The 12,546-nt window shown below is 37.0% G+C and overlaps 3 protein-coding genes and 1 non-coding gene across 5 annotated transcripts; 1 reads left to right on the top strand and 3 right to left on the bottom strand.

Moving 5' to 3' along the window:
- Positions 1 to 355: 355 nt before the first annotated feature.
- Positions 356 to 1,817, top strand: LOC147520822 (uncharacterized protein At2g23090-like). The gene is made up of 3 exons (XM_086592323.1): positions 356 to 622; positions 689 to 729; positions 1,528 to 1,817. The coding sequence occupies exons 1-3, from the start codon at positions 391 to 393 to the stop codon at positions 1,669 to 1,671; spliced, it is 417 nt and encodes a 138-aa protein (XP_086448449.1). The 5' UTR covers positions 356 to 390; the 3' UTR covers positions 1,672 to 1,817.
- A 1,206-nt stretch (positions 1,818 to 3,023) lies between these two features.
- On the bottom strand, positions 3,024 to 5,649 carry LOC147520821 (lipid phosphate phosphatase gamma-like). The gene is made up of 2 exons (XM_086592322.1): positions 4,890 to 5,649; positions 3,024 to 3,309 (listed from the first exon to the last, which is right to left on the bottom strand). The coding sequence occupies exon 1, from the start codon at positions 5,583 to 5,585 to the stop codon at positions 4,902 to 4,904; it is 684 nt and encodes a 227-aa protein (XP_086448448.1). The 5' UTR covers positions 5,586 to 5,649; the 3' UTR covers positions 3,024 to 3,309; positions 4,890 to 4,901.
- A 106-nt stretch (positions 5,650 to 5,755) lies between these two features.
- Positions 5,756 to 5,837, bottom strand: TRNAS-AGA (transfer RNA serine (anticodon AGA)). Its single transcript has one exon. It is a non-coding gene; the product is annotated as a tRNA-Ser (tRNA).
- Positions 5,838 to 7,109: 1,272 nt separating this feature from the next.
- On the bottom strand, positions 7,110 to 9,437 carry LOC147520819 (putative proteasome inhibitor). 2 transcript variants are annotated; one of them, XM_086592320.1, is made up of 9 exons: positions 9,185 to 9,437; positions 8,954 to 9,116; positions 8,729 to 8,884; positions 8,588 to 8,662; positions 7,796 to 7,870; positions 7,680 to 7,714; positions 7,537 to 7,600; positions 7,343 to 7,426; positions 7,110 to 7,264 (listed from the first exon to the last, which is right to left on the bottom strand). In XM_086592320.1, the coding sequence occupies exons 1-9, from the start codon at positions 9,357 to 9,359 to the stop codon at positions 7,129 to 7,131; spliced, it is 963 nt and encodes a 320-aa protein (XP_086448446.1). In that variant the 5' UTR covers positions 9,360 to 9,437; the 3' UTR covers positions 7,110 to 7,128. The 2 variants fall into 2 exon arrangements, with proteins under 2 accessions (XP_086448446.1, XP_086448447.1); XM_086592321.1 differs by having other exon boundaries at positions 8,588 to 8,644; positions 9,185 to 9,434.
- Between the last annotated feature and the right edge of the window lie 3,109 nt (positions 9,438 to 12,546).

Raw genomic sequence — 12,546 nt, 5'->3', positions numbered from 1 at the left:
GGAATACTCACTACTATACTACAACGACTTGACTTGGTTGATGTGTTTCAACCAGAACATAGTTTTATCAATCCGACACACGGAAATATAATTGAGTTCTTATCAAAGGACCAAAGGAAGTTGAACCACTGATAGTGTCATAGTGTTGGAGTTATTGATAGTGTGATAGTGGCATGAAGCTGTTACCCACCAAAAATCCTTATCAGTTATGGTCATGGACCCTCCAATTATCCCATCTGTTTTTGACTTCCAAGGAAGAATGGCCGCAAAAAAGGAAAAATATGAACGCAAGTTGAGACTCATGTAGCTGCAACATTTATTACTAGGAGTCGTTGACTGTTGTCTGTCTTGACTCTCGATGACCATTGCACGGCTGAACTTATCGACTATATGGGTGTAAATAAGGAAAAGGGTTTTGTGGAGGCAATACGAGAGAAAGCGTCGTTAAATACCCCAAGCTTTTGGTCTTGTGCACTTTTGGCTTGCGTCTCTTTTCTCTTCTTCTTCTTCATCAATAGTTTTTTCAACCCTCTCTCTCTTGATCCAATGGGTGGAGGAAACGGACAGAAAGCCAAGATGGCTCGTGAGAAGAACTTGGAGAAGCAAAAGGCTGCTGGCAAGGGTAATCTGTAAATTTTTTACTCTTCTTTTGGATTGAAACTTATCTTTTTTTACTTGTGCTTCACAGGAAGCCAGTTGGAAGCTAACAAGAAAGCTATGAGTATCCAGGTATAACTCACTCAATTGAAGTTATACTATTTTGAAGTTATGCTATTTTGCAACACACTTTGATTTACCAATTGCCCTTTGAAACAAGTAATAGGCGGAAAAAATACATCAAAATTAAGCCAATGCTATTTGGAAAATAAATTTTATGAAAAAAAAAGATGTTCTTGAAAACAAACCGGCAACATGATTACGCAATGGAGGCATGGAGCAGTGAGATTAGTTTCTGATTTCTGGAGTAACCAGCAAAAGGTCAGAATAGTGAGATGTACACATAACATGACAAGTCAGTGAACCATAAGTTTGAGTACAAATTTTGCATGATGAAAGGAATTGGGAATGGGGGATTTCATCAGTCTTTTATTGATGCTACATTTACCATTCAATACCTTCTTCTTTATATCGTGCTGCAAGTATTTTACCAGCTTCAGTTAGCTGTTGAGCAGTTTTTGGTTGTCACTGCATTATGATCAGAGTTTCTTTTCTTTCCCTACTTGATATAACTATGAAGCTATCATAATTGGGTTAGTTAGTGTTACTCCCCACTAGATGAGCCAATTAGGATTTCCCCCCACTAGATAGGCAATTAGGGTCTCTCCCCCCAAAATACACACGAAAAAAAACACGGTCAACCCAAGTTGATTTTTTTTTTCTGTGTACTTGGGGGAGACCCTAATTTCCCCATTTAGTATGGGGGAAATCCTAATTGGCTCATCTAGTGGGGGTAATACTAGTTAACCCATCCTAATTTGGGTTCAACTTTAAAATTCACGTACTTATGTTTGTTGTTTGTGAATGCAGTGCAAGGTGTGCATGCAAACATTCATCTGCACCACCTCGGAGGTCAAATGCAGGGAGCATGCAGAAGCAAAGCACCCAAAATCTGATGTTAATACCTGCTTTCCCCATCTTAAGGAAAGCACTCAACAAACCACCCAAAAATGAAGACATATTACAGGAACTGGGGAGAATATATCCAATCTCATCACTAGTTTGTTTGTTTTAATCGAGAGATCTATAATGTTTTAGTTCCCAAGGAATCAATACAATCAATCATGTCGTTATAAATATATGTTCTATACTTCTTTGTTTCTTTGCCTTCACATCTTTTATAAAACATCTATGACTTGGTGGTGTTCAAAACAGGCTAATCAATCTTGTCTGGACCGTTCAGTACCAATGAAGACTCATGTTGTCTGTTTTGGCGTACCTAATTTCTCCTTAAGTTTAAAAATGTTCACGTCGTCCATAACCAAATGGAATTGATGACTAAGTATTCAACCCCGGCTCTTTTTGAAATCTACGCGGTGTTAAAAATGCAGTGATGTTCTAATACCGGTCCATTTATTGACTAAATTCGTTAGTCATATTTTTGCTGCCAGTACTTGATTCCACTGGTTTCATTATAGCTTAATGCTAATTTGGAGTCCATTATGAAGTTTAACATCTCATAGTTTCTTGCATTGGTAATGACATTAGTTAGCACATAAAACTGGTAAAAGAAAAGTACATAAAACTGAACATAGAAACTAGATGTGCAAGCAGTAAAGGTTTATAGATCAAATTCTGGTACATTTACTACATTATATATGTTTGCTGTTGGCCCGCTGATAACATGGCGTTAGAGCAAGTGACGTCATAAGGCTCGGTCATAGAGCAAGTGAATACATGGAAATGAAGATCTGGGAAAGGGGGTTACAACTTACAAGAGGGTTTTGCAGAATTATAAGCATCTGGAAGACTGAAGTACCAATCATGACAGTGGCTTAACAGGTCAGCAATGAAGAGTGTTGCGTGGAAACAAGAAATAAATAAGGATCAAAATCTATTCCACCTATAGTATGAATTTCAACACACGCATGATGCTTCAAAACACGTCGCAAGTGGTTCTAAACCCATCCCTCCTAGCATGTGGAAGATATATTAATGACGGACAACTAATAGCTACTGCCAAGCATATCATATCTTCCACATTAGTATTATCCGAATTCCAGTCCACAACCATTCCCAGGATTGACACAGGAGACAGAGGAGGTATATAAATCTCACATAAGCAGCTAGTTACCTGTCACAATCCACTGTTTAGTTTGTTCAATGAGGCAAGTGTATCTTTCAACATGAAATTGGTAAAGGCAAGCCTAGAAAGTAAAACATAAGGTCCTCTTTGTCGTATTTTATGAAATCCTAGAACATCAAGATTGTGCAGCCACAGATTGCTAAGTTATGATGGGATTTTAACTTCTTTGCTATTATCTTTGAGAAGGCAGGAAATCTGCGTGGTTCTGACAAAATTGGAGTAAGAAAAAAGAAAGTGAGGAGACATACTAATTCAATGCTTGAGAAACATCTGAATGGTTTAAATACAATGCTGAATGCTCAAGAAACATGGGCGGTACAATTCAGTTTCTATGTACTTTTTTCCTGAATTACATTGATAAGAAAACACAAATCTGCAAGTATATGAAACAAAACCTATCGGATCAACTAAGTTTCTGGCCCCACCCACAGCGTGATCAAAGCAAGCCAATGAAGGGCATTTATTGCTTAGACATGCTAATCGATAACATATATGGTGTATTTTTCCTGAAAAAAAAACAAAGAAAATGGGTATGAGTATGATCCCAAGAGTAAATGTTTTATAAGTATTAAAACATTATCCTGAAATCATATGATTTTCTAAATAAACATAACATAAATCTAACAAGGGTAACTTATCACATAAACGACAAACCCCAAAGACACAAAATTGACAAAAACAATGAAAATAAATAAATAACTAAATTCACACAGATCAATTGGCAAAGTACTCGGTCAGTTTGCAAGACAATGATCAAGTTATTTTTTATTGTAAAACCCCATGGATAACCAAATGGGAGGTTCCAGAACATGTTTATTATAGGTTTTGTTAAGTTCTTATAGTGCTACTGTGTACTCCTCTCCCCCCACCCCCCAACCACCATTCATCAATACAAATTTTTGCTTATTGAGAAAAAAAAAACTAAATTCACACAGTTCGACCAACCAGTGGAAGCTAAAAACCGATGAAGTAATACTGATGCATTCAAAGCCAGCTGCCTTAGTTTAAGGGACCCATAAATAGAGATAATAGCAATACTTGGAAAGGATCAACTGGCGTGACTATTTTCAGAGCTAATGCGTAGGATAATAAGCCTGATTGTTCTGTCTGACCGGTTTTGAAGGTGAACATCGTCCTGTAAACTAGATTGCAACTTACAGGCAAAACTAAGGGTGATGTTGCATGGAGTTCAAACAAATTTGCAGGTTTGGACATATCCAGTCAGGGAGGGTAACTGCAAGTCTGCAACTAACCCAAAGAAAAGTGTCTTTTGGCGAGGTAGCATATATGCAACCCTGAGTGTGTTCCTTGCTACATTCTTCCTGTCTTTTTTCTAAATAACGAAACAATTAACCAAACAGGTAAAGACTTGATCATGTATAAAATTTCTGTTTTCTGGACTGTTACAAAAATAAAAAATCGTTTTTAGGATTAAACTTGGTTGTAGGATTGTAGCCTCCTTATCTTAAATTCCTTAAAAATTGAGAATCCCGAATTGAACCTCAGGCCGAATGAGGGACCATCTACACAGTTTGATCTTCTGGGGAGTCACCAAACTAAATCTTTTTTCTGAAGATCAAATTTGGTTGTATCCTTTTATGTTAAATTTCTCTTAAGAATCCTGGATTAAACCTCGGGCCTAATGAGGGCCAGCATCTTTCTCCCTTTCCCCAGTAACCAACTTCTTATACAGCTATACTGCATAGAGTAGTGTCTCCTACCCTCAAGTAACATATCCAAACATCCAAACTTCCCCATACTCTGGATCTATTGAACACAAGAAGCTGCTAGCAAACTCTCATTCACAATGAACATCTCTTTACTACATTAAATACTTACACAAATTAATAAGAACATAAACATCCTGCACAATAAGCAAAAGCTTTTCCTATAATGCCCAGTAGTTTAAGAAACCGATAACAATACAGTAAATGCCTAAAGTGCCTATCTTTTGTCATGGCCAATAGTGTCAAGTGGTTGTGGAATATTATTGAATACTGGTGCGTCCTATTATCTAATTTAAGTTTAAAAGTTACCAGGGATTATTCATTGTAATATAGGTAGAGTAAGGATTCAAAGAACATACCGAATTCAACGATTAAGAAGACTTGTCGTCACTGCACGCATTCTTCCTTGCAGCTCTAGCATTATCATACTCGAACTTCATAACATTAGTTATATGAGAAGAATCCTTAACATAAAACGCCCTTCCAAACGCACTCTCCTCGATTGCAGGAAAATAACAAATCAAGTAGGAATTGACAAAGTGAAACCAACCAACCCCAAGAAAAACACCAAGAGCAGCACCAGCAAAGACTTGTGCAATAGTATGGTAGCCTAAATAAACTCTAGAATACATAGTAAGCAAAGCTAACACCCAAGGAATAGAACTAACAAGTAATTTAACATTCGAAAGACGAGTGCCAATTGAACGTCTACTATTATCATAAGTTAAAAGTAAAGTAAAATAGATAGCGAAAAAAAAAGTGTATTGAGAATGACTAGAAGGCCAACCATGAGAATCACACATTTCGAGTAAAGTACATGCGATTTCAGGACGAGATTGTTGGACTGATTTTTTGACGAGTTCGTTTACGAATTGTGAGATGATTAGGCCTAGTGCAAAGAATAGGCCTTGGAGTTCACGACGGAAGAGGAAGTGACATGTAAAACCACCTAGGGAAATGAAGACGGGTATTAGAGATACCCATGCCAGGAAGTGACCTAGTTTGTCTCCTTTTTCGTAACGGACGTGTGTTAGGGTTACTGCTTTCAGTGGCATGCTTCTCTCTCTCTCTCTCTCTCTCTCTCTCTCTCTCTTGGATTTGAGATCTGTAATCAATGAGAAGAACTTTGTAGAACACGTAATTAAATAGATTGATGAAGATGGAAGGACGCGTGGTAAAAGAAAAGAATAGAAAGAAATAGGGAAAAAAACAAAAAAAAAAAAAACGTGGTCGGCAGGATTCGAACCTGCGCGGGCAAAGCCCACATGATTTCTAGTCATGCCCGATAACCACTCCGGCACGACCACTTTGTGGCTACTTATGACACATTTGCGTAAATAGTCAAACAGTACAATGTTACTGTGGCTCTTAACTTTGTTCCCCGAGTTCAAAGATTTGTTACTGGGGCAAAACATGTCAGTCAATATGTCTAAGCCAAGGCCCAAAATATCGCTGATATATCTGATATATTTTGGTAAATTGGTACACCGATATTGATATTTCCAACATATATTCACCAAATATTGAATCTCTTTTTTCCCGATATATATCGGAATTTTCAATATGAAATTTTATATTGCCGATATAATCGATATTTCCGATATAATCGATATTTCCGATATAATCGATATATATCGGTTGACTTTTTGACTATTTTTTAATATAAATCCGATATTTCCAATATATTTTCGATATGTTTCCGATATTTTAAATAGTTTGGACTGGTCACCAAAAAAATAAATATATCCGATATATATCAGTTTTTGGGTACACTGATATATGAACCAATATCGAAATTTTGGGTTTTGGTCTAAGCTAGTGCTTCCATCTTTCACGCAGCGGTAGTAGCTTGTGTCATTGCTTATGATAGAGATTATTTCTTTTGTAGGTCAGAAGACAACTTTATCATGCTACAGGATTGTTTGAACTTTGTTTGCTGCTAGCAGAATTAGCATGGGGCAACACCAGAATATATTGCTAATCCAAGTCCAACTATACATTGTTAACTTTACAAAAGTCTCTGTACTTGACTACGAGACATAATAGGTTGTGTACATCCTTACAAATTATGTCTACGACTCAACCGTACTCCCACAGGTATAATCAATCGAAAACACACGTTTGCAACCAAATGTAGCAGACTGGCGGTTATGTAATAACGCAATCCCACAACCAGAGAAACAAAATGCTTTGATACCGCACAAGTACAAAGACAACTGAATGTAATCATATCCATTTACACAACTGTGTAAGCTAACATATAGAAAAAACTGAAAACTGGATAATATCTATACTCTGCCAACAAACTTACATTTATAGAAAACAAAAACAAAAAAAAAAAGTTCAGTAGACATGTTTAAGTGTTCAACTCCAGTAGCCAGACCAAAACGACTAGATATATGACTCAGTTTATTTACATGAGCTTCGAATTTAGTCCAACAAGCAGGTACGACGGTGTATGAAGATCTCATTCACTGTGTTGCTACTCCTAAATATAGTCATGATCAGGATAACCCCCAGTCCCAGGTCTCCGTGGATTCCCTACGAACAAGTAAAAAAACAGTTAATTGTGTATGCGTTGAAGGTGTATTTAATACACTAATAACACAGGGTGATATCAGGAAGATACCTTGCAGAGGGGTTGGGTCCAAAACCAGGAACACCATGAGTGTCTAGACCAGGCCCAGGTTGTTCCAGATCAGGATGAATCCCAGGTCCAGGTCTCAGTGGATGCCTACCAACAAGTAGAAAAGACTATTAGTTATGTGTCTCAAACACAACAGTAACACAGGAATTGAAAACAGAAACATACCTCCCAAAGCTGTTGGGTCCAAACCCAGGAACACCAGGAGGACCATAGGGATCAAAGCGGGCACCTGGCGGTACACCCCCAGCCCTGATTCAAATAACCATACAACATTAAAGGCTAAAGCCACACAGGTCAAACTTTTAATCATCAGAAATAAAAACAAAACCAAAAATATCAGAATTCAGCAATTTACTTACAGGGAGCCATCTGGATATCTAGGTTGTTCACCAAGCGGACCAAACCAACGTCGATCATTTGGCCCTGATTGCATAAGAAGGATAAGGGTGAGGCATGAGAGAGAGAGAGAGAGAGAGAGAGAGAGAGAGAGAGAGAGCTTTACCTACAAGCATGGGCCCACCCACTTGAGGACCTTCCCTGAAAGATGACATAATGAAACGTTTAGCTAAAGGTTTCCCAGTATCACATGATTTATAAATACAGGAAGGGAATTAATACCTCGGGTACATTCCAGCTCCAGGCCCCGGGTAGAGATCATCATGGTGCCCAGGAATTATTGGAGGTGAGACATAACTGACACACAAAAAAGAAGATAGATGAACCGCATGTTAATCAAATCTCTTACAAATATATATAAGTAAATAAACAGTAAATATTTGTCAACTGAATAGTGTGAATGATATTCGAAATGGTAAACCCGTCTTCGGCAATAATTCAACAAGTAGATTTAACACTAATTGTTTTCCCTATTTATCACCATCGCCAGAAAATATTCCCCCAAACTTCACTTTTCTGGTTTAGTATGTCCTTACTCCGAGTAACAGAAGTCTTATGCTTGTACAGGAGTCCTAACTGCCTTTTTGTTCGAATTCGCATAATGACACTTACGATTGTCTGATTGTACAGCATAACTTTCCATTCGTGATGCTAGATGACGACTAGTATAGTGTCAATTAAGATGGTAAAATTCAATCCAACTGGTATCATAGCTACAGTAACAAAATACTAATTCACACTTTTTCTTTGATAAGTTTAGACTAAAAACAAGTATTAAACTAAATTACATAAGATACCCCCAAAAAAATGCCCTTAACTTCAGAGAGCCTGAATAGAAAAATCTACAGAACTCAACAACTACACTCTTGTAAATAAAACAATGTATAGAGCTCACAAAAGAGACGTGTAAAAAATACCAGAAACACCTCATGCATTCATTAGAAACTAATAATGCATATGCATAAAAGTTTCATTCAAGAGAACATAACAAATATGAAAAGTAAGAAGACTTACCCATGGGGATATGGCCCAGGGCTTTCAATTCTTTCATCCCTTTCACTACCTTCAGACCTGCCAAACGGAAACACTCTATGTATAAATATAATCAGTAATTGTATACACAGCTTATATTCCATACTGTAAAAGTGCAAATACCTCGATGGGGCAGGCGCAGAATTGGTTTTTTCCACCACAGGTGAATCATCTATCTTATCCAAGATCCCAGAGTTCAAAGTCTTCACAAGATTTCCAAATTTCTTATAGCGGTCGCTATAGCTTGTGCTTTCGTTCCCTCCATCGTAATCCTTGACACTGCAAGAAGTCGATATTATTGATTTTTTTTTTTCAAGAACCCTTAAAAAAATAAAAGGGTCTACTTACTTGATTTGAAGATAAATTGGTTCCTTGTCTTGGCCCTTACCAGTCAAAGCATCTATAACCAAGTTATCACCCATGACTAAACACTTGACTAACACAGTATTCTTCGTGTACACAAAGCCATAACTATCTTCAGTTTCATTCCAACCCTCAATTCCAACCTCATCTATTAAAATAAATAAATTTCAATTAAATAATTTCAAAGAAAGAGAGAAAAAAAAAAAAAAAAAATACCTGAAGGAGGAGAAGAAAGAATGGAATCAGAGAAAGCAGATGGGCCAGTGGCGACAAGTGAGTATCCCGAGGCGAGAAAAGCTGAGTGTAGTGCAAATGCAATTTTATCGTGTGGATTGCGAAATGTAGGACGAGATGCTTTGATCACTGCCATAACTGCATCCTCGGTCGCCATTGGAACAAATTTCTATTCAGTGGTGGTCTGATTTTATCAAATCTAAAAATGAATGTCTCTGATTACTTAAGGCGGTTACGGTTCGGGTCAGATATTATTTAGATCCGTTTCCTGGTCGAATCTTGGGGTCAGTGGCATAGTACAAAATATCCTGATATATCGCGATATTTGGAGATATTTATCCAAATTTCAGAAAAAGATATATAAATATCACGATATGTTAAGAGATATATACGACTGCAAATATCAGTGATATTTTGACGATATTTGTGATATTTGAAGATATTTTGTGATATTTGGAGATATTTAACGATATTTTGTGTATATAACAATTTTATTTAATATTTACCATTATATTTTAAATAATATATCATGATATATCAAAAAATATCTACGATATTTGTCGATATTTTAGATATATCCACGATATTTGCATGTGAAACAATGTCAAATATCCCCAAAGAGAAGGATATATCCACGATACATATCCAGAAATTGAATATCAATAAATACCCATATTCTGATATTTTGTACTATGGTCAGTGGTTCCTCACCCTTTTGCTTTCTCTTTCCTTTTTTTTTTAGTAAAATAAGAATAAAAGATTAAATTTCGATCTTTGGAAAATCTGTTTGTCAATAAGTTATTGTAAGTTATTATTTACTTCTTGATGTATTTTAAACAAAATAAGTTTATGGACAGACAACTATTTGTTGTCCACACTCCACACTCTACAAGACCTCAAGTGCTTGGTGGAGAGGCTGCAAGGAAAAACTGTTTACCTACACAAAAAAATCTGTGGAGTTGCTCACAAATTGTTTGGACCAATCAAGAGTTGTTGTTTGTGGACAAGCCTGTATTTTAAATGATGTTCCTTGAGTTCTTATTTTTATATTTGTTCATCGTGAGAGTTAACAAGGCTGCTCATAGAGTATCTGGTGAAGCTTTGAATTTCATTTTCTACTAACATGCATAATTTTAAAAGTTTGTTCATTTTCTATATCCTTCCAAAGAATAAGTGGAAAATATTGTTGCTAGCCATTAGTACTTTGAAAAGCTTGTTCATGGCAGCCCTTATGTGTGTGTTTCTACTTGAGACAATTCACAATGATATTTTTGGAATTGGGCGTGTGTTGCCAACAATGATTTCTAAATGGATCTTTAGCTTAAAAGGCAAAGCGTTTGGTCCTAAGAGATGGTAGTCCAAATCCACTAAAATCTTTAGACTTGAAACAGATGCCAAATTAGTATTGATTGCCAGTATTCGGTTTCGTGTGTCTTGTCATTGAAGTCGAGTTAGTTCTCTTCATAATCAGTTAACCCTTTTGAATTTTTCCCCACTCGAGTATTCTTAGTGTTCAAGCTTAAAGCTATTTGCCGCCAATACCTAGCTCCCTCGTTCTCCAAATAGCCTATGGTAGCATTAGTTGATCCACAACCACAAGTCACCTAAGCTATGTCTGCTGTTCTGAACTATATCTAGTGCTCTGAACTAAATTATGTCTGGTGCTCTGAATGGAAATATGTCTGGTGCTCTGAACTGAACTATGGTAGCAGCCCTTGGCAGCTCCATTTGTTTGATTGTTCTCCTCAAGGTACATCATGTTCAACCTTAAAGTTTTACAAGAATTTGACTGTTAGTTATACCATACTTTGTTTACTTTTTGACATGATTTATTTTTTTCCCAATGCGAGTTCAACTTTGTCAAGTTAACTCAACACCAACCTACACTAATAACTTTTGAACGCTATAGATCGAGTAGTAATATATCAATTAACTGCACAATGTTGAAACAATAATTATTGAAGTTGCCTTTATTCAAGGTTCAAAACAGAGAGCAAATTAAGCTCTATATCCCAAACGTAACATCCAATAAAACTTTCTGTGTTACAAACCAGTGGGCAAATAAACCTATCCTAAGCTTGACATGATTGTATCACAAAACAACGAGTAATTAAAGTTTCCCCAATGTAAAGGTTCATTTTGTGTTTAACCTGATCAACCTATGAGGATAGGGGATATATGAGATTGGTGATGCTATGACTGAGTTCAAATAATTGAATTCCCTACATATCCAGAGAGAATATAAGCATCGAGCTCTCCTCCCCTCTTTTTTGGTCTTTCCCTTGTGATTTATAGCACATGACCTTTGATCAGTTCCTTTTAATGTGGGACTTGAATGAGCTTAAAAGGAGGGTAAATGAGTGCATGGTTGTTGTTACAAAATTGTTGTAACAACTGTCTTTCCTTCTCTTAGCATTACGAGATTTGGCTGAGGTCTTGATATAAGCGACCTGGTTGAGGACTTGATATAAACGACCTGAATAAGATCGACCTAGTTGAGGTCTTGATATGAGCGACCTGGCTGAGGTCGACCTGGTTGAGGTCTTGATATGAGCGACCTAGCTGAGGTCTTGATATGAGTTATGTGATGAGTTGTGTTGGACACATGTATAATATATATTGGCTGTATATATTAGTCTCCCACACATCCCCCTCTCATTAGGTCGTTCCTATTATGTAGGGCGGCCTGATGAGAGAGTAATTCCACATGTGGGAAGCACGCAGGGTAGTAACTGAAGATGCAAGTGGCATTACTTTGACATGTACTAGATTGTTCTTAGAAGTGTAAGTCCTCAATTAGTGAGAAGATTATAGCTCAAGAGAACGTTATGGTTTGAATTTCTACACTGAATTGATCCTAGAAGTATAGGTTCGGCCTCAATTATTGAGAATATTATAGCTTTAGGGAGCGGTTGAGCTTGAGTGAGCATGATGCTCTAGTGAACGTTGTGATTTGGAGATCGCAATTGGTAGCTAGCTTTGAATTGGCGTGATTATAGTTGAATCGAACTTGGTCTTGAGCAGGGCATTAAGCTGATTGGTTGATAGCTAGTCTTGTGGGGGCGTTACTATGGTTGATAGTTAGCTTTGAATTGGCGTGGTTGTAGCTAGCCCTAGTTTTTTAGAGTTTAATTGACCTGAAAAAAATGCGAGCTGGTACCAAAGAGTTAGTACAGATTAACGACAGTAATTCTGGAAATGTATAAAGCATTGAGCTCAAATAATAACTTAATTGAACATGTTTAAATAGCAATAACTAGCCCCAGCTCAGAGATGGTTTTGTCTAGCCCCAAGTTTGGAGCTTGATTGACTTGCACTAGATCGAACTAATATCGAAAAGGAAT

Source organism: Coptis chinensis, chromosome 2, assembly GCF_015680905.1.
Source record: "Coptis chinensis isolate HL-2020 chromosome 2, ASM1568090v1, whole genome shotgun sequence".
NCBI classification, from domain to species: Eukaryota; Viridiplantae; Streptophyta; class Magnoliopsida; order Ranunculales; family Ranunculaceae; genus Coptis; species Coptis chinensis.
The sequence above is the reverse complement of the archived record's forward strand: the minus strand, read 5'-3'. Positions and strand labels throughout refer to the sequence as shown.